This window comes from Lithobates pipiens, unplaced genomic scaffold (assembly GCF_037356315.1).
Source record: "Lithobates pipiens isolate NorthernLeopardFrog02 unplaced genomic scaffold, aLitPip1_a1.2 Scaffold_370, whole genome shotgun sequence".
In the NCBI taxonomy this organism is placed as follows: Eukaryota; Metazoa; Chordata; class Amphibia; order Anura; family Ranidae; genus Lithobates; species Lithobates pipiens.
Window position 1 is genome coordinate 17,037 of NW_027507826.1, and position 22,087 is coordinate 39,123.

At 48.2% G+C, this 22,087-nt stretch overlaps 1 protein-coding gene across 1 annotated transcript in view; it reads right to left on the reverse strand.

Annotated features, from left to right (window-relative positions):
* The window catches only part of GATAD2B (GATA zinc finger domain containing 2B), a gene marked incomplete at its 5' end in the record, with an annotated part of 38,832 nt that extends 17,030 nt beyond the window's left edge, over positions 1-21,802 (reverse strand). The window contains 3 exon segments of the mRNA XM_077466824.1: positions 221-325; positions 18,984-19,183; positions 21,487-21,802. Of these exon segments, the coding sequence (XP_077322950.1) occupies positions 221-325; positions 18,984-19,183; positions 21,487-21,802 (621 nt within the window).
* Between the last annotated feature and the right edge of the window lie 285 nt (positions 21,803-22,087).

The following is a 22,087-nucleotide window of genomic DNA, read 5'->3' on the forward strand; positions in this document are numbered from 1 at the left end:
TACTTTAAAAAATATATATAATTTTTTACATGATTTTTTCGTCATTTTTTTTTTTTATAATATTTGATTTAGAGAAGAGTCGCGCCAATTACGTTTTATTCTCTTGGGTTGTAACCAGGGACACTTTTGTCACAGAAAGGCCTCAATACAATAATAATGGTCTGTGTGCTCATGTTGTAAGTAACTCTCCTCTGCTCTGTTCTCCCCTCCCGCCACCTACCGGTCTCATGGAGTGATGCCGTATGATGCTTTCCTGCTTGCTGACGGCCGGAGGGGTGCCCGGTGATAAGGAGGCCTGGTGCTGCAACCGCTGCTCGATCTCCTGCAAGACACACGACGACACCATAATCATATAAATAATAATAATAATAATAAAAAAAATCCAATGAACAAAAAATATAATCAAAATATAAAAAAAAAAAAAAAAACAATTAAAAAGATAAATAAAACAGGAAAGAAAAAAAATGACTAAAATTTAAAGGACAATAAATTTAATATAAAACTAAAATATAATACATAATAAAATATACCATAATAATAATAGAAATAGAAATAAAAAAAAAAAAAGTAATAAAAATGTACAAAAATTAAATAAAATATAAAAAAAATTAAAAACAATTAAAATTAAAAAGATAAATAAAAAAAAAATGACTAAAATTTAAAAGACAATAAATATAATATAAAACTAAAATATAATACATAATAAAATATACCATAATAATAATAAAAATAGAAATTAAAATAAAAAAAAAGTAATAAAAAGGTACAAAAATTAAATAAAATATAAAAATTTTTTTAAAAAGATAAATAAAACAGGAAATAAAAAAAATGACTAAAATTTAAAAGACAATAAATATAATCTAAAACTAAAATATAATACATAATAAAATATACCATAATAATAAAAATAGAAATTAAAATAAAAAAAAGTAATAAAAAAGGTACAAAAATTTAATAAAATATAAAAAAAATTAAAAAGATAAATAAAACAGGAAATAAAAAAAATGACTAAAATTTAAAAGACAGTAAATATAATTGAAAACTAAAATATAATACATAATAAAATATACCATAATAATAATAAAAATAGAAATTAAAATTAAAAAAAATTAATAAAAAGGTAAAAAAAATTAAATAAAATATAATTTTTTTTTAAAAACAATTAAAATTAAAAAGATAAATAAAATAGGAAATAAAAAAAATTACTAAAATTTAAAAGACAATAAATATAATATAAAACTCAAATATAATACATAATAAAATATACCATTATAATAATTAAAATAAAAAAAGTAATAAAAAGGTACAAAAATTAAATAAAATATAAAAATGAAACATACAAAATATCAAATAAAAACATAATAAATCATTATAGCAAATCACAGCTGTGTGATAATTGACTCCGATGCAATTTTGCTGAATTGGAGAAATTTTGGTAAAATTTTGGTGAAAGTGAAAGCGCTCATCCTTAATGCCCTCCCACGTTCGTCGGTTTCTTTCCGCAACACCAGGGCCAGATTAAGGGCATCGTGTGCTTGGTGCTGAGGATTTTGGTGGACCTTTTACTGGGCACCCTTCTGTTTTCCAAGAGCCTGTGCTGGCAGGGCACCCAAACTCAAAAGGGCACAGCCACACAGGCATAACACTAGGGAAGCATGGCATTTGATTTGCCAAGTTTCTGTAAGGGCCGTGCATAGGTAAGTGCTCTAGATCAGGGGTCTTCAAACTATGGCCCTCCAGTTGTTCGGGAACTACAATTCCCATCATGCCCTAGTCATGTCTGTGAATGTCACGAGTTTTACAATGCCTCATGGGAGGTGTAGTTTCGCAGTGTAGTTTGAGGATCCCTGCTCTAGATACAGCAAAGGTATGATGATGGACCTTAACTTTATAATATCACCAATCCATGTTCTGGAGAAAAGAAGAGGATGAACACACCATACCCTGTCAGAGATGGATATGACAGGGAGGTAAGTGCTCTGTCTAGTGAAAAGGTGCTGTACGTTCAAGTTGCCAGGGAGAAATTGCTTCCAGGGAACTTACCACCAAACCTTCTATTCTTTATTCAGTCGTGTGTTCCTCCTTCTGAGAAGGAACTGTAAGTTCTGCTTTATAAATCCTCCAGTCCTTGTCCTGGAGATGTAGGAGGACATGGCTGGGTGTAAAGTCCTCGAGATGCTGTGAGTTCAGCTTTATAATTCAACCAGTCCTTGTCATGGAGTCATAGGAGGACTGGGACAACATGCTATGTAAAGTGGAGATTGCTTGGAGGTAAGTGCTCTAGCTTTGGTCAAGTTGCTGTGAGTTCAAGCCATTCCTTTACCACCTTGGGTCCATCAGTCCTTCACCTGCAGAAATAAGAGGAGAAGCACCTCAACCTCCATAAGGAAATCATGGCTGGGTGGTAAGTGCTTTGGTTGTTGTCTAGATGGTATGAGTTCAAACAACTTCTTCAAGGATCCACCAGTCCTTGTCCCTGAAGATATCAGAGAGGAGTACATGAAGCTATGTAAGTAGCAGTTGGCTTGGTGATAAGTTTTCCCAGATGGTCCTTCACCTGAAGAAATAAGAGGAGAAGCACCTCAACCTCCATAAGGAAAGCATGGCTGGGTGGTAAGTGCTCTGGTTGTCGTTTAGATGGTATGAGTTCAAACAACTTCTTCAAGGATCCACCAGTCCTTGTCCCTGAAGATATCAGAGAGGAGTACATGAAGCTATGTAAGTAGCAGTTGGCTTGGTGATAAGTTTTCCCAGATGGTCCTTCACCTGAAGAAATAAGATGAGAAGCACCTCAACCTCCATAAGGAAAGCATGGCTGGGTGGTAAGTGCTCTGGTTGTCGTTTAGATGGTATGAGTTCAAACAACTTCTTCAAGATTCCACCAGTCCTTGTCTAGGCCATATAAGAGGATGAACGCAATAAGCACTTTTAGACAAAAGATGGCTTGGAGGTAAGTGCACTGTATACTAAGAAGGTGCTGTGTTAACGTCATTCCTTTAACACTATAATTCCACCAGTCCTTGTCCCTGAAGATTTCGGAGAGGAGTACACAAAGCTTTGTAAGTAGCAGTTGGCTTGGTGATAAGTTTTCCAAATGGTGCGATGGTGCCATGAGTTCAAACCACTTCCTTACCGCCTAATAATTCCACCAGTCCCAATCATGGAGAAATAAGAGGACAAACACGCCATGATATGTGAGCTGCAGTTGTCTTGGTGGTCAGTGCTCTGGCTGGAGTGAAAGCACTGTCAGTTTCAACTGCTCCTTTCCCACTTTATAATTCCATACAAGGATGAGCACACCAAGCCAGACAAGAAGCAGTTGGCTCAGTGTTACGCGTTCTGGATGGTTCCATGGGTTCATGCCATTATTCCACCACTCCTAATACTGAAGAAATAGGAGGAAGAGCATACTTTCCTAGAAAGAGAGCATTTGGCTTGGTGGTAAGTTCTCTGGGTGTTGTGAGTTTAAGCCATTTCTTTAAAATTTCGCCTGTCCTCTTCCCAGTAGATATAGGAGAAGAGCGAATCAAAAATATGTAAGGAGCAGTTGGCTGGTATGATGGCACCATGAGTTCAAACCATTTTCCCATTGTGTAATAATTCTGCCAGTCCCAATAATAGAGAAATAGGAGGACGAGCAATTGAATCTATGTAAGGAGCAGTTGGCTTGGTGGTAGGTGCTCTGGCTGGTGCAATAGCACTATGAGTTCAAGCTGCCTGTTGACCTTTTAATAATTCCACCAGTGCCAATCCTGGAGAAATAGGAGGATGAGCACCAAATACTGTGTAATTTGCAGTTGCCTTTGTGGTAAGTGCTTGGACTGGTGCCCCATGATTTTCAACTGTTCTTTTACCAGTTAATAATTCCACCAGTCCTAAGGTTGAAGAAATAGGAGGACGACCCAAGTAGGCCAGGTAAGGAGCAGTTGGCTTGCTGGTAAGTGTTCAGGCTGGTACACTAACCTCATGAATTCAGACCTGCTTTTTACAATTTAATAATTACACCGGTCCCAATCCTGGAGAAATAGGAGGATGAGCACCACAGGCTTCGTAAGTTGCAGTTGGCTTGGTGGTAAGTGCTTGGGCTGGTACGATATCCCCATGAGTTTCAACTGTTCTTTTACTAGTTTATAATTCCACCAGTCCTAAGTTCAAAGAAATAGGAGGACGACCCAAGAATGCTTGGTAAGGCGCAGTTGGATTGGTGGTAAGTGCTCTGGCTGGTACACTAGCTCCACGAGTTCTCGCTAGCTTTTTTACCATTTAATAAGTCCACCAGTCCCAATCCTGGAGAAATAGGAGGATGAGTACAACATGCTAATTAAGTTGCAGTTGGCATGGTGGTAAGTGCTCGGCCTGGTGCGATATCCCCAGGCGTTTCAACAGCTCCTTTACCACTTATAATTCTATACAAGGATGAGCACACCAAGCCAGACAAGGAGCAGTGTCACGTGTTCTGGATGGTTCCATTGGTTTATTCCACCAGTCCTAATACTGAAGAAATAGGAGGAAGAGCACACTCTTCTGGAAAGAGAGCATTTGGCTTGGTGTTAAATTCTCTAGCTGCTAAGAGGGTATTGTGAGTTTAAGCCATTTCTTTAAAATTTTGCCTGTCTTCTTCCCAGTAGATATAGGAGAAGAGCGAATCAAAAATATGTAAGGAGCAGTTGGCTGGTATGATGGCACCATGAGTTCAAACCATTTCCTTATGGTGTAATAATTCCACCAGTCCCAATAATAGAGAAATAGGAGGACGAGCAATTGAATCTATGTAAGGAGCAGTTGGCTTGGTGGTAGGTGCTCTGGCTGGTGCAATAGCACTATGAGTTCATGCTGGCTGTTGACCTTTTAATAATTCCACCAGTCCCAATCCTGGAGAAATAGGAAGATGAGCACTGACTACTGTGTAATTTGCAGTTGCCTTTGTGGTAAGTGCTTGGGCTGGTGCCCCATGATTTTCAACTGTTCTTTTACCAGTTAATAATTCCACCAGTCCTAAGCTTGAAGAAATAGGAGGACGACGCAAGTAGGCTGGATAAGGAGCCGTTGGCTTGCTGGTAAGTGTTCAGGCTGGTACACTAACCCCATAAATTCAAACCTGCTTTTTACAATTTAATAATTCCACCGGTCCCAATCCTGGAGAAATAGGAGGATGAGCATCCTATGCTTTGTAAGTTGCAGTTGGCTTGGTGGTAAGTGCTCGGGCTTGTATGATCTCCCCATGAGTTTCAGCTGTTCCTTTACCAGTTTATAATTCCACCAGCCCTAAGCTTGGAGAAATAGGAGGACGACCACCACCCAAGAATGTTCGGTAAGGTGCAGTTGGCTTGGTGGTAAGTGCTCTCTCTGGTACACTAGCATTATGAGTTCAAGCCAGCATTTTACCATTTAATAATTCCACCAGTCCCAATCCTGGAGAAATAGTAGGATCAGTACAACATGCGATGTAAGTTGCAGTTGGCTTGGTGGTAAGTGCTTTGGCTGGTATGATATCTGCACGCGTATCAACTGTTCCCTTACCGGTTTATAATTCCACCAGCCCTAAGCTTGAAGAGCTTGAAGAAATAGGAGGACGACCCAATATCTCTAGATAAGGAGCAGTGGGCTTGCTGGTAAGTGCTCTGGCTTGTAAACTAGCACCATGAGTTCAAGTCAGTGTTTTATAATTTAATAATTCCACCAGTCCCAATCCTGGAGAAATAGGAGGATGAGCATCAACAGGCTTTGTAAGTTGCAGTTGGCTTGGTGGTAAGTGCTCGGGCTGGTAAGATATCCCCATGAGTTTCAACTGTTCCTTTACCAGTTTATAATTCCACCAGCCCTAAGCATGGAGAAACAGGAGGACGACCACCACCGAAGAATGTTTGGTAAGGTGCGGTTGGCTTGGTGGTAAGTGCTCTCTCTGGTACACTAGCACTATGAGTTCAAGCCATCTTTTTACCATTTAATAAGTCCACCAGTCCCAATCCTGGAGAAATAGTAGGATCAGTACAACATGCTATGTAAGTTGCAGTTGGCCTGGTGGTAAGTGCTTTATCTGGTATGATATCCGCATGTGTTACAACTGTTCCCTTACCAGTTTATAATTCCACCAGCCCTAAGCTTGAAGAAATAGGAGGACGATGACTCAAAAACTCTAGATAAGGAGCGGTTGGCTTGGTGGTAAGTGCTCTGGCTTGTAAACTAGCACCGTGAGTTCAAGGCAGTATTTTATAATTTAATAATTCCACCAGTCCCAATCAATCAATAGGAGGATGAGCATCAACAGGCTTTGTAAGTTGCAGTTGGCTTGGTGGTAAGTGCTCGGGCTGGTAAGATATCCCCATGAGTTTCAACTGTTCCTTTACCAGTTTATAATTCCACCAGCCCTAAGCTTGGAGAAATAGGAGGATGGTCACCACCCCGCAATGCTTGGTAAGGTGCAGTTGGCTTGGTGGTAAGTGCGCTGGCTGGTACACTAGCACTATGAGCTCAAGCCAGCTTTTTACCATTTAATAATTCCACCAGTCCCAATCCTGGAGAAATAGTAGGATAAGTACAACATGCTACGTAAGTTGCAGTTGGCTTGGTGGTAAGTGCTTGCGCTGGTATGATATCCGCATGCGTATCAACTGTTCCCTTACCAGTTTATAATTCCACCAGTCCTAAGCTTGAAGAAATAGGACAACCCAAGACTGCTGTGTAAGGAGCAGTTGGCTTGGTGGTAAGTGCTCAGGCTGGTGTAATGACACCATGAGTTCAAATCACTCCTTTTTCACGTTGTAATTCCACCAGTCCTACTTTTGGAGGATGAGCCAACAAATGGTAAACCGCAGTTGGCTTGGCGTTAATTGCTGTGGCTGGTGAGATAACACTATGAGTTCTAACCAATCCTTTATAACGCCACCAAGTCCTTGACCTTGTACTGGGGAAATACAAGGATGAACACACCAAACTAAGCAAAGAGCAGTTGGCTCAGTGGCAAGTCCTCCATGATGGTGTGCTGGCTCCATGGGTTCAAACCATTTCTTTATCGCTTAATAATGCCACCAGTCCTAATCATGGAGAAATAGGACAAGCACAACATTATGATTCCTCTACTCCAGGGGTCTTCAAACTATGGCCCTCCAGTTGTTCAGGAACTACAATTCCCATCATGCCCCGGTCATGTCTGTGATTGTCAGAGTTTTACAATGCCTCATGGGATGTGTAGTTTCGCAACAGCTGGAGGCCTGTAGTTTGAGGATCCCCTGCTCTACTCCATGTCCTGGAGATATAAGAGGACTATGACACTACGCTCCATAAAGAAGAGATGGTTTAGAGGTAAGTACTCTAGCTTATATCAAGTTGCAGTGAACTCAAGCCATTGTTTACAGTTTTTTTATTTTATTTCACCAGTTCTTGTCCTGAAAGAATAGAACAAGCACCTCAACATTCCATAAGGAACATATGGCTGTTGAGTGGATGATGCGACATTTTGTTTCTGGATGAAGAGCAGAGTTGAATTACAGCGAAAAAGAGAAATCTTGCCCTGACCCGTCAACTCATTGCCGGAATTTAGTTTTTTTTTTTAAGCAAGACCACTCATCTCAGAGGTGGCTCGGCAGGTTAATGGAGCTGGTTAGTGATGGCTAGTCATGGGTTCAATCCCCCTTATTGCTGTTTTACACCGAACATTGGAGAGATTCAGAACTAACAGAATAACGTCTGGCCACCTGAGTGGAAGAGATAGCTGAGAGGTAAAATTTTGGGCTAGCAGAGCTGTTGCTGTGAGTTCAAACCAATCCTCTACCACTTTATAATCCCATCTTGTACTGGGGATATAGGAGGATAAACACATCGTATTCTGTGAGGAGCAGGTTGGAGGTAAGTGCTCTAGATACCGAGAAGGTATGATGGGTTTCAACCACTCCTTTATCGCTTTATAATTCCACCAGTCATTGTCTTGGAGAAATACAAGGATGAGTACACCAAGCTAGGCAAGGAGCAGTTGGCTTGGTGGTAAGTTCTCTGGCTGTGGTGAAGACACCGCAAGTTCGAACCACTTCTTTACCTTCTTAGAATTCCATCAGTCCTAGTCCTGGAGAAATAGGAGGATGAACACATTGTTCTATGTGAGGAGGTGATGGCTCAGAGGACTAATAACCTCCAATGAGTGGTTGATGGTGCTAAGGGCTGAGAGTTCAAATCCCTGAGTGGTCTCCTGATGGTGCTAAGGGCTGAGAGTTCAAATCCCTGAGTGGACTCCTGGTGACTCTAGACAAGTTGCCCCAGTGCAGATGCTGGCCTCATATAAGGGAGTAATAGAAGCCCCAGACAAGGTACCACTTGTGGTGTTGGCTTTGATGTAGGGATGTATGGTGCTTGGCCATGTGTAAATGATGTTGGACTTGTTTAGTTCCCATAAAACATATATATTTTTAGTGACTCACATGAATCTACCCTTGTTGCCCTGCTGGTTGGGTTACCCTGGGGCTGGTGTCCCACCGTTCAGGTGCACCTGTGATGATGCATCATCTGGTCATGTCCTGGGCTGCCTGTGGGGGTGCTGGTGATCCCATGTGTGCATGCTGGGGCTGCCATGGGGGGTTGGCTCTGGGATTTGATCTCATGGCTGTGGTGTCTGCAGCCAGAGGACTTACCTCTGAGCCATCTCCTCCCCCCACCCACCAATGTGCTCGTCCATCATACTTCACATACTTCAGGATTAGACCTAAAACTAGAGCACTCTCATCCTACAACTTCAGGATTTGATTTGTTCTTAGATTATATAACAGACAGCCAACAGAGCACAAGCCCATTGGGGACTCTTTCATGATACGTAGACACACAGAAAGGGCAGAAAGCTCAGAATGAACATGGTGGTCCCTGAAAACAAGGCAAGAGATTTGGCTTCACTTAATAGAGCTGTTGGGGACTTCAATGATGTAGAACCCTATAACCATAGGGTCACCAGGTTCTAGATGGCAGGCATCGGGTTCCTTCAGGGGATCCTGAGTAAATGCCCCAAGAACTGATAGGGGAGTATAGTTTGGGGTCACCCGTTGCACTGCTGTGCAGGAAATGGACATAAGATTCACGCAGGTGTAAAACCAATAAATGGAACCAACCAACCACTGCACGTTTTTTTTTTTATTCGTTTTTTTTTTTAATGTCCCCAGTGCTTAGCCTTAAGGAGGCATTCTAGCCACCAGTCAGTAGAAGTCTTAAAAAGCCTGCTACCTGTCTTGTAGCTTCCCTGTTGAGGTGGGTTACTGGCAGGCATATAGTGGGGTATAGCCTACTGTTTGACAAACTCCCCCCTGAGAGAGAAAAGTTCCGATACATTCTCAGGTGGAGCCCAGGACCCTTCAGAGTGCTTCCAAACCATACAGAGCGGGGGGGGGGGGTCTCCAAACCTACCAAACAAAGGGCCAGTTTACTGTTCTTCAGACTTTAGGGTGGGTCAATCTGTGCCCAATGGGAGTAAACAATGCCCCATCATTGGCATTAGAGAAAGGAAAAGTGCCCAATCATTGGTGTCAGTGGGAGGAACAGTGGCCCATCATTGGTGTGAGTGGGAGGAACAGTGGCCCATCATTGGTGTGAGTGGGAGGAACAGTGGCCCATCATTGGTGTGAGTGGGAGGAACAGTGGCCCATCATTGGTGTGAGTGGGAGGAACAGTGGTCCATCATTGGTGTCAGGAGAAAGGTGTCTCTCCTGCTGGGATTCTGAAGCTGCTGCAGGTGATCTGTGTGAGAGGTGAGTGTGGTGGTGAAATCTCTCTCTCCTAGTCCTCCTGGCCCCTTTTCTGGGAAAGCCATGGAGGCCAGTGGGGTGTCTCCTGCTGGAAGCTCACAGACATCTCCTGGGCCGTTGGGTGACATGCCTGTCCCTGTACAAGCAATGTCTGGTGATCTCTCTCTGCCGCATACTAGCCATGGCTGGTGACCTCTCTGCCCCTGTACAATCCACGGCCGGTGATCTCTCTGCCCCTGTACAATCCACGGCCGGTGACCTCTCTGCCCCTGTAGAATCCACAGCCGGTGACCTCTGTGCCCCTGTAGAATCCATGGCCAGTGACCTCTCTGCCCCCTGTAGAATCCACGGCCGGTGACCTCTGTGCCCCTGTACAATCCACGGCCGGTGACCTCTGTGCCCCTGTACAATCCACGGCCGGTGACCTCTGTGCCCCTGTACAATCCACGGCCGTTGACCTCTGTGCCCCTGTACAATCCACGGCCGTTGACCTCTGTGACCCTGTAGAATCCACGGCCGGTGACCTCTGTGACCCTGTAGAATCCACGGCCGGTGACCTCTGTGCCCCTGTACAATCCACGGCCGGTGACCTCTGTGCCCCTGTACAATCCACGGCCGGTGACCTCTGTGCCCCTGTACAATCCACGGCCGGTGACCTCTGTGCCCCTGTACAATCCACGGCCGGTGACCTCTGTGCCCCTGTGCAATCTATGGCCGGTGACCTCTGTGCCCCTGTGCAATCTACGGTCGGTGACCTCTGTGCCCCTGTGCAATCCACGGCCGGTGACCTCTGTGCAATCCACGGCCGGTGACCTCTGTGCCCCTGTACAATCCACGGCCGGTGACCTCTGTGCCCCTGTGCAATCTACGGCCGGTGACCTCTGTGCCCCTGTGCAATCTATGGCCGGTGACCTCTGTGCCCCTGTGCAATCTACGGCCGGTGACCTCTGTGCCCCTGTGCAATCTACGGTCGGTGACCTCTGTGCCCCTGTGCAATCCACGGCCGGTGACCTCTGTGCCCCTGTGCAATCCACGGCCGGTGACCTCTCTGCCCCTGTGCAATCCACGGCCGGTGACCTCCCTGCCCCTGTGCAATCCACGGCCGGTGACCTCTCTGCCCCTGTGCAATCCACGGCCGGTGACCTCTCTGCCCCTGTGCAATCCACGGCCGGTGATCTCTCTGCCCTTGTGCAATTCATGGCCATGGCCGAGCATGAAGGCTTGGAGGCCATTCGGGAGCGAGTGGTGGCCGGGATTAAAGCAGCTGGCGCTTGGTGATGAGGACATTACTGATGATGTGCCTAATAATGTCAAGCCCCAAGCGGGTGATAAAACAGTTTTTGTGCCATCTAGCACCATGATTAATGCTGTATGTGTGCCCAGTGACAATCAGGTTGCTAGTCCTGTCATGTGCGTAGCAATGCTGATGCTGCAGTGCAGCAAAAATTACAGTTAAAAAAATGTAATTTCTGTAGAGGAACCACAAGTCTCAGCCCAACCAGTTGCGGTTTCACAAAGGTCAACAGTGAAAAAGATAACCATCATACTCGCTAATGAGAGTGTCCCCGCTCGGGATTTAGAGGTCTGGTTAAAGAACTATGGGGAGGTTTTGACTTAGCCCAATAAAATCCTTGATGAGCGTAACATCTGGACTGGGGGTTGGTCAGTAACAGTCAGGTTGGCCAGGGATGGGAATGTTGTCCGTCACCTGCCCTCCTCAGCTTTTATAGGGAGGGATAGGATGACTATTTTCTACCCTGGTCAGCCGAAGCTGTGTCACCGCTGTGGAGAAAAGAAGCATGTGAGTTCCTCCTGTTCAGCCTTGATATGTTCAGTGTGTCGGGGTCAGGGTCACATGGCCAAGGACTGCACACCGATATGATCAGGTGCAACCTGTGCCTGCGCCTTGGCCATCCCTACAGAAGATGTCCTGAAGCCTGGCACAATATGGAGAAGGAGGTAATAGCACTTTGAGGCTGGATGGGATGGAGGGTGAGGCCCCTGGTGTACCAGCCTCCTCTGCAGTGACCGTCTCCCCGGGTCCTGCTCAGGATCCCTCCCCAGTTCCTGTGACCATCCCTCCCGTGTCTGTAGGTACTCCTTCTGTATCTGTCTCTGTGTCCCCCCAGTCTACTGTATCCTCTCCTCTTGTGTCAGAACCTTCCAAGTCTGTGCCCCCCCCCCCCCGAGTCAGTCAGCCCTCACAAGTCTTCCCCTCCTAAGTCTGATTTAAAGGAAGCCCCCCCCCATCAGGAGTGGTAGCATGTACTAAAAAGGGTGCTTCTTCTTCCTTTGTAAAGGAGTCTTCTGTGAAGTCTTCAAAGAAAAAAGCAAGGGATGAGGGCATCTCTGAAGCTGGTCTGCAGTACCTGGAGGAGAGAAGGACGGTCGGGAGGCGGAAGAGGCAGGTGGTGAGGACGGAACGGGGTCAGGAAGCTCCAGTCCTTGTCTCCAACTGTCACAGGGCCTCTAAGTGGGATGTTTCCTCATCTGGGGCTTCTTCGGAGCAAAGTTCAGGCTCAGAAATGGAGTTTGAGGCTGCCTCAAGAAAGAGAGAGGCTTCTGGTGATGAGTAGCAGAGGGGAGCCAAGAAGAAATCCACCCAATAACCCAAATGGCGGTTCCCCCTCCGTTAAAAGCGGTGACAATAAATGTCGCCAGCATTAAGTCAGTAAGAGCTCGTTCCATGGCCTTCTTTTTGTTCAGCCAATTAGACGCTGAAATTTTATTTTTGCAAGAGACTAGGCTCACCTCCTTGGCACATATGGCCAAGAGAGAGTGGAGGTATGGTCCATCTTACTGGTCTCTTGCGGCCGGTGTGGCGGTGTTGTTTAAAACCGGTATGGTAAATGTCCGGCGGGTTATTAAGGTGGAGATTGGGAGATGTATGGTCTTAGACGTCCTTGTGGGGGGGCAGGACCTGCGCCTAATTAATGTTTATGGGCCGCACACAAAGTGGGACAGGAAATGCCTTTTTACAAGGATCAAGTCATTTCTTTTTACATCCCGGCAAGTGGTCTTTGGAGGTGACTTTAATACAGTAACTAGGCCCAAGGACAGGAAGGACTTCAAGGACAGGCTGGGATATGATAGCGTTTTTTTAAATAGTATGGTTAGGGATGCTGGTCTTGTGGATGTGCACATTAAGCACCTCCCGGATGACACTGGGTTCACCTTTCATCGAGGTAGTAGTCAGAGTAGGATAGATAGGTTTTTTTTTTGAAGGAGACCTCTGCTTTCTCTCCCCCAGTGGTGCAGGCAGTAGAGTTCTCTGATCACTGTATGCTATCTGTGGTCCTGAATGCTTCAGACGCCCCTCAGAGGGGCAAGGGCATCTGGAGATTGAATTCGACTCTACTCAAGGAAGAACATGTTAGACAATCCTTTGAGGAATTCTTTCAGGCTCAGGTGACCATCCTAGACTTTTGTAGCAGCAAGGCTGAGTGGTGGGAGCTGACCAAAAAGAGGATCGCTGGATTCTTCAGGGGCCTAGCCAATAGAAAGCAGTTTAATAAATACATGACCTACCAACGTTTACGGAGGAAGCTGGATATTCTTGTCTCGAGAGGAGGAGATCCTGGGGCAATCTCCGAAGCGAAACTCCTCCTCAGGAAGTGTCAATATGACCGGCATGCCTCTTTGGTTCTGGAGAGGGACTATGGGAAGTACCACAACTGCAAACAAGGTGTAGCTGTTAAAACGGTTGTTGGCCTTAAGGACAGTACAGGTTCCTTGACAAAGTCCAGGTCAGGGATCCTGGAGGTCGTGAGGTCCTTTTATGACCTTCTTGGGAGGAAAGAGCTTGACCGTGACAAGATGGACAGCTTTTTGGACTCTACTCCAGGTCTAAATGGTGGAGATGTTCCATTGATGAATTTGACAGAGGAGATCACAGTTGAAGAGGTGATGAGGGCAATTGATCAGCTTGCCATCAAAAAGTCACCTGGACCGGATGGCTTGACGGCTGAGTTTTACAAAGCCTTTAAGTCTATTCTGGCCCCACACTTGGTAGAGGTTTTTAACAGTTGCCTTGCTGAGGGGGTGCTTTCCCCTTCCATGAGGCACTCGGCTGTGATTCTTCTTTCAAAGGGTAAAGATCCTTCGATGATTGAGAATTGGCACCCCATCAGCCTTCTTAAAGTCGATAGAAAGATACTGGCAAAGATTCTTTTCTGGCGCCTATCGTCAGTAGCAGAGTCTTTGCTTTCTCGCCATCAGCACTGTTCGGTCCAGGGTAGAAGCACCTTCACAGCGGTTTTAGCTGTCCGGGAGGCCTTGGAGCAGTGCAGGGCTGCAGGCTGGGGAAAGTATTTGCTGACATTGGATCAGGCAAAGGCTTTTGATCGTGTTAACCATGAGTACCTGTGGTTGCTCCTTAGTAAGTACGGTCTGCCGGGTGGTTTTATCGATTGGTTAAAGGTCTTGTATAAGGGGGCAGAAAGCTTTCCTCTTGTTAATGGTTGGGTTGGGCAGTCCTTTGAGGTTGGCTCCGGGGTGCGCCAGGGTTGTCCTCTGAGTCCCCTGCTCTATGTGTTTGCAATGGACCCCTTCATCAGGAGGCAAGTGAGCGGCATGTTGTGTGGGGTACCAGTTGGGCTCCTACATGAGCCGCCATTGAGGGTTGTTGCCTATGCGGACGATGTGTCGGTGATTGTCACTGGGGCAGATGAAGCAGAGGAGGTGGTCTCTCTGACATCACGTTACTCAGAAGCATCAGGCTCCAAAATCAAATCGGGAAAAGAGTGAGGTTTTCTGGATGGGAAAGGAAGGTGAGGGGTTTGATCTTCCCGGACACCTTTCCAGTGCCCCAGGAAAGAATTAAGATTCTAGGCATTGAATTTGGACCCGGCGATTATGGCCTCAAAAACTGGGAAGGCAGACTGGAAATTGCCAATACTAAGGTGGTCAGCTGGAAGAGATGGAAGTTATCTCTGAGGGAAAGGGTTGATCTGATTAAGACTTACCTGATTCCGATCTTCTTGTATGTCAGCTTTGTCTGCATCTTACCAGTGTCTCTCTATGCTAGGGTCAGTAGTGTGTTCTTCCAGATGCTGTGGGGGAACAGACTGAATCCCATCAAGAGGAATGTCACCTATCTATCCAGGAGGGAGGGTGGCTTAGGTATGGTCAACCCAGTTCTTTTCTTTTCACTGCTACAGTGGTGTGAAAAAGTGTTTGCCCCCTTCCTCATTTCCTGTTCCTTTGCATGTTTGTCACACTTAAGTGTTTCGGAACATCAAACCAATTTAAACAATAGTCAAGGGCAACACAAGTAAACACAAAATGCAATTTGTAAATGAAGGTGTTTATTATTAAAGGTGAAAAAAAATCCAAACCATCATGGCCCTGTGTGAAAAAGTGATTGCCCCCTAAACCTAATAACTGGTTGGGCCACCCTTAGAAGCAACAACTGCAACCAAGCGTTTGCGATAACGTGCAATGAGGCTTTTACAGCGTCCTGGAGGAATTTTGGCCCACTCATCTTTGCAGAATTGTCCTAATTCAGTTACATTAGAGGGTTTTCGAGCATGAACGGCCTTTTTAAGGTCATACCACAACATCTCAATAGGATTCAGGTCAGGACTTTGGCTAGGCCACTCCAAAGTCTTCATTTTGTTTTTCTTCAGCCATTCGGTGGTGGACTTGCTGGTGTGTTTAGGATCATTGTCCTGCTGCAGAACCCAAGTTCGTTTCAGCTTGAGTACACGAACAGATGGTCGGACATTCTCCTTCAGGATCTCTTGGTAGACAGCAGAATTCATAGTTCCTTTTATCACGGCAAGTCTTCCAGGTCCTGAAGCAGCAAAACAGCCCCAGACCATCACACTACCACCACCATATTTTACTGTTGGTATAATGTTCTTTTTATGAAATGCAGTGTTCCTTCTACGCCAGATATACTTGGACACACACCTTCCAAAGAGTTCCACTTTTGTCTCATCGGTCCACAGAATGTTGTCCCAAAAGTCTTGGGGATCATCAAGATGTGTTGTGGAGAAATTGAGACGAGCTTTGATGTTCTTTTTTCTTAGCAGTGGTTTTCTCCTTGGAACTCTGCCATGCAGGCCATTTTTGCCCAGTCTTTTCCTGATGGTGGAGGCATGAACGCTGACCTTAACTGAGGCAAGTGAGGCCTGCAGTTCCTTGGACGTTGTTGTGGGGTCTTTTGTGACCTCTTGGATGAGTCGTCGCTGCGCTCTTGGGGTAATTTTGGGCGGCCGGCCACTCCTGGGAAGGTTCACCACTGTTCCATGTCTTCGCCATTTGTGGATAATGGCTCTCACTGTGGTTCGCTGGATTCCCAAAGCTTTGGAAATGGCTTTATAACCCTTTCCAGACTGATAGATCTCAATTACTTTCTTTCTCAATTGTTCCTGAATTTCTTTGGGTCTCGGCATGATGTGTAGCTTTTAAGGATCTTCTGGTGGACCTTACTGTGTCAAGCAGCTCCTATTTAAGTGATGCCTTGATTGTGAACAGGTGTGGCAATAATCAGGCCTGGGTGTGGCTAGAGAAATTGAACTCAGGTGTGGACAACCACAGTTATAGTATGTTTTAACAAGGGGGGCAATCACTTTTTCACACAGGGCCATGATGGTTTGGATTTTTTTTCACCTTTAATAATAAACACCTTCATTTACAAATTGCATTTTGTGTTTACTTGTGTTGTCCTTGACTATTGTTTAAATTGGTTTGATGTTCCGAAACACTTAAGTGTGACAAACATGCAAAGGAACAGGAAATGAGGAAGGGGGCAAACACTTTTTCACACCACTGTATTTCTCAAATTTAACATTGGTAATATGCTTGCAGTGAAACCTCCTGGATGGGTAGGCATATTTAGATCTTGGTTTAGGCCTTTTCTACGACTTTGGGAAGAAGGTGGCCAAGTGAAGAATCTCAGGGGTCATGGTGGTCAGCTACCGGCCTACGTTGCTCCGTGCCTGAAGTTACTGCGGCAGTGGCGATCGTCGGCTGAAGATCTCAGATCGGTTCCCAGGAAAGTCCTTATGAGTCGAGTCTTGAGCGAAGTCTTTCATGACCCACTGGCCTTAAGGGATTGCCCAGGCCCAGTTTTGAGGGTGGGATTAAGATTGATTAATTTGGACACAGTACCCCCTAAATTTAGGGATCTGGCCTGGTTGTGCTTCCATGGGAGGCTCTATGTTCGGGGCAATTTGAAATTCCGCAGTGGGGTGGATCGTAGCTGTCCTCGGGAGGAGTGTGCAGGTGAGGAGGAGACTATGGACCATTTTCTGCTTCATTGCCCCTTTAACATAGAGGTGTACAACCAGGTGGGGCGGGCCCTCAGTGTCCCTTTCCTCTCCAGGCTGGGTTATGCTGAGTGGGGGTAAGGAGCATTCAATACTGGTGGGGTTTTTTGTTTGGATACACTTTTTCTAGTTAGCCTAGTAGTCCGTTATTTCACCTGGAACGCACGGTGTCAGGTCAGCATTCGGCATAAAATCCTTCCTGTTGAGGTGGTGGTGTATGACATTCTGCATGAGGTGGAGAAGATTCGGGGGCTGGAGAGAGACAAGCGGAGTCGGGGGGCTTGAGAGAGACAAGCGGAGTCGGGGGGCTTGAGAGAGACAAGCGGAGTCGGGGGGCTTGAGAGAGACAAGCGGAGTCGGGGGGCTTGAGAGAGACAAGCGGAGTCGGGGGGCTTGAGAGAGACAAGCGGAGTCGGGGGGCTTGAGAGAGACAAGCGGAGTCAGGGGGCTTGAGAGAGACAAGCGGAGTCGGGGGGCTTGAGAGAGACAAGCGGAGTCGGGGGGCTTGAGAGAGACAAGCGGAGTCGGGGGGCTTGAGAGAGACAAGCGGAGTCGGGGGGCTTGAGAGAGACAAGCGGAGTCGGGGGGTTGGGTGAAGGCGTGGAGGGGTTTCAAGCCTCCCTGACTGCCAGGAGTCTCTTTCCCGGGTGTGGCCGTCTGTCTCTCATCACCCGAGATTTTATCACTTATCATTCATGTTTGATAAATAGCTGTGTACATAGGTGATGGGTTGTGCCTCTCAGGCCCCTCTCTGCTGCTTTATGTAAATAGTTTTCTAAACATGTTTTGCTTATGGATTATGTATATATTGTATATATTCTGGACGTTGATGTGTATTCCTTTGTTTTATGTTGATGTTTTATAATATGGTTTGTTTTTTACTTTTGTATAAAATTGGTCGCTTGATTCTCTTCTTGATTCTCTCACCCCCCCCCCCCCCCCGCTGGGAGGGAGGGGAGAGCCAGTGTCCCTGTTGGGGGGAGGGGGGAGAGGTAGCATTCCTGCCAGGGGTGGGGGAGAGGTAGCGGTAGCATCCCAGTTGGGGAGAGGTAGTGTCCCTTTCAAGGAGTGGGGGAGGCTAGAGAGGTAGCAACCCTCTTGGATAGGTAGCATCCATGTTGGGGGATGGGGGGAAAGGTAGCAGCCATGTTGGGGGGGGGGGTGGGGGAGAGGTAGCGTCCATGTTCGGGGGGTGGGGGAGAGGTAGCGTCCATGTTCGGGAGAGGTAGCGTCCATGTTGGGGGGGGGGTGGGGGAGAGGTAGCGTCCATGTTGGGGGGGAGAGGTAGCGTCCACGTTGGGGGGGTGGGGGGAGAGGTAGCAGCCATGTTGGGGGGGGAAGGTAGCGTCCATGTTCGGGGGGGTGGGGAGAGGTAGCGTCCATGTGGGGGGGGGGGGTGGGGGAGAGGTAGCGTCCATGTTGGGGGGGGGGGTGGGGGAGAGGTAGCGTCCATGTGGGGGGGGGGGGGGTGGGGGAGAGGTAGCGTCCATGTTCGGGGGGGGAGGGGGGAGAGGTAGCGTCCATGTTGGGGGGTGGGGAGAGGTAGCGTCCACGTTGGGGGGGTGGGGGGAGAGGTAGCAGCCATGTTGGGGGGGGGAGGTAGCGTCCATGTTGGGGGGGTGGGGGAGAGGTAGCGTCCATGTTGGGGGGGGTGGGGGAGAGGTAGCGTCCACGTTGGGGGGGGGGTGGGGAGAGGTAGCGTCCACTTTGGGGGGGGGTGGGGGAGAGGTAGCGTCCACGTTGGGGGGGGGGGTGGGGAGAGGTGGCGTCCTAACTGGTAACAGGAAGTAATGAAATACTCATTGCTCCCACTTTATTAGACCATAGAGATGATCGGGGACATTCTGGTCCTTGATCATCTCTATGGTCAGCCGGGGACCCTGGTGGGATGGGAGATCGCGGGAAGGCGGCGGAAGGGGGCGGTCCCTTTCTGTGACCTGTAAAAGCGATCCAGCGGCACCCCCGCCATCTTCTGCTGGACCTTACCTGCCTCCTGCTGCAAGGCTTTGACGAAGGCGTTTTTTAGTCGGTTGGTGTGTTCTGCTTTCAGCGCTTTCTTCTGATTGGACGTCATGCACTGCTCGCACAGGATCTTGCCGCTCTTCTCTTGCTTCCAGTGGGGGGTGAAGTCGGTGCGGCACTGGGCGCAGGTGAAGGGGTCCATGTGAAGCAGCGAGGGGCAGCCTTTGCCTATGGAGACAAGAGAGGTGTTAGAAGTCAGGAAAGGGCCCCGCAGACTTCAGTCATCTACTTCCTGCGTCTAACGCAGAGGGGGGAGGGGCTTAATGGCGCCCCTGTCGCAGCGCGCCGACAACCTACACTTCTCTGGATCCCTGCAGCTCTGATATTCTTCAATATAACCCGGTACCAAATTTGTAAAAGGTGGCAGGGCTGCCAGTATGGAAACGATGCTCTCTCCCTATGTCCACTTGAATGGGGGGGGCCACCACCTCCACTCACGGCGCAGGCGCCGTTCAGCTTCCGAGATTTTCCGAAGCTTCTTCTGCCCCGTAGTGCGCATGCGCATTACGGGGCAGACGCTATATGATGGCAGGACACTATCTGCCAGAAAGCCGGCCGCCAGCGTCCTTAACAACTAGAGAATAGCCGGTTGCTAAGGAGAGGGCCAGAAAGCCGGCCGCCAGCGTCCTTAACAACCAGAGAATAGCCGGTTGCTAAGGAGAAGGCTTGTCACACCCCGTTCTTAGCCTTTCAGGGTGGATGCTTGGATAAGGGTCTAATATGGATTTGGGGGGGGGGGGGGGGGGACTCACGTCAAAATGTAAAAAAAAAAAAAAAAATGGCCTGGGGTCCCCCCCAAATCCATACCAGACCCTTATCCGAGCATGCAGCCCGGCAGGACAAGAAAGGGGGGAAGATGAGCGAGCGGCCCCCCACTCCTTAACCATACCCCAGCTACATACCGTCAATATGGGGGCGGGGGGGGGGGGGGGGAGGGGGTGTTAGTTGAGGTGGGGGCTGGAATCTGGTGTGGGGTCCCCTCCAAAATTCATACCAGACCCTTATCCGAGCATGCAGCCCGGAAGGACAAGAAAGGGGGGGGATGAGAGAGCGCCCCCCAAACCATACACCAGCTACATGCCCCCAACATATGGGGGGGTGCTTTGCGGTTGGGCTCTTGGGGCCCCTTTTTAAAGTGCCAAGCACTGGGCCAGGGTTGTCGGGAAGAGGCCTTTGTCCTCATCAACATGGCCTGGTATAGTTTAGGGGTTGGGCCCCCTCGCTTGTCGCACCCCGTCCATAGCCTGCCAGGCTGGATGCTCGGATAAGGGTCTAGTATGGGTTTGGGGGAGACTCAAAATGTAAAAAAAGAAAAAATGGCCCGGGGGCCCCCAAAGTCCATACCAGACCTTTTTCCAAGCATGCAGCCCAACAGGACAAGAAGGGGGGGGGGGGGAAGATGAGAGCGCCCCCCAAACCATACCCCAGCTACATGCCCCCAACATGGGTGGGTGCTTTGCGGTTGGGCTCTTGGTGCCCCTTGTTAAAGTGGGCTTTCAGATTTCAATAAGCCCTCCCAAGCACTGGGCCAGGGTTGTCGGGAAGAGGCCCTTGTCCTCATCAACATGGCCTGGTATAGTTTAGGGGGTTGGGTCCCCTCGCTTGTCGCACCCCGTCCATAGCCTGCCAGGCTGGATGCTCGGATAAGGGTCTAGTATGAGTTTTGGGGGGGGGACGGAGGGACTCAAAATGTGAAAAAAGAAATAATGGCCCGGGGCCCCCCAAAGTCCATACCAGACCCTTTTCCAAGCATGCAGCCCGACAGGACAAGAAGGGGGGGGAAGAGAGAGAGAGAGTGCCCTTGCGGTCGGGATCTTGGGACCCCTTGTTAAAGGAGGCTTAAAGATTTCGATAAGTCACCCCCCTAAGCACTGGGCCAGGGTTGTCGGGAAGAGGCCCTTGTCCTCATCAACATGGCCTGGTATAGTAGAGGTGGGGGGGCCCTCGCTTGTCGCACCCCGTTCTTAGCCTTCCAGGCTGCATGCTCGGATGAGGGTCTAGTAAGGATTTTGGGGGGGGGGGGGCACGTCAAAATGTAAAAAAATAAATAAATGGCCTGGGGTCCCCTCAAATCCATACCAGACCCTTATCCGAGCAAGCAGCCCGGCAGGACAGAAAAGGGGGAAGATGAGAGAGCGCCCCCCCCCGCTGTTAAGGACGTGGCGGCCGGCCCGCTCCTTAACAACCAGATATTATACTGGTTGCTAAGGATGCTGGCGGGTCGCTGGCAAAGAAAAAAAAAAAGTGTATTCTGAAGCTTGAAAAACGCTTCTAGCTTACAACAGCGTGCATGGACACAAAGGAGGAGAACTTCACACGACAAAGGATTCCCAGAGCACTGTGGGCTAGCTAACTGGGCAGCGCAGCGAGTAGCTGCTCGCTTTGAGGCCGCCTTTGTCAGACTGAAACCTCCGACCAATAAGAAGGGGGCGTGTCCCTGCCTTCGCTCTCACCTGGAGTTGTTGACTTACTCTGGCTGTCGATGACGCTCTGCACCACCTCCTCCAGGCCCACCATGTAGATGAATTCGCTGTTGGCGGCGCTGGGCAGGAAGTGGAGGAGCGGGGCGGGCGGTTTGGGCGGGGGGATCTCCAGCAGCGTTTTCTCCAGCTGTTTGCGTAGGGCCAGCTTGGCGGCGGCCTGGGAGCTGACGGGGTCCTGCATCCCGCTGGGGCTGGGCAGAGGGGAAGACACTCGGTTGACGTTGCCGGCCTGCATGTGGGAGCCCAGGTTCATGTACATGGCCGACGCGTTGTTGCGCTGGCACGGGGCAGACGAGGTGGACTGCTGAGGAAAGAACAGTCATTAGCGAGGAACTACAACTCCCAGCATGCAACCCCATCCCTCTAAATGATAGGACACGTCTATGGCTCCTCCCCCAACAAAGGTCAAGGTAAGTCCGATCAGTACAGTCTGATCACTGGGGGGAGGGGAGACTGAGGAAATGACTCCTCCTCCTTCTACAGAGTTACAATGTACAGTCTGATCACTGGGGGAGGGGAGACTGAGGAAATGACCCCTCCTCCTTCTACAGAGTTACAATGTGCAGTCTGATCACTGGAGGGAGGGGAG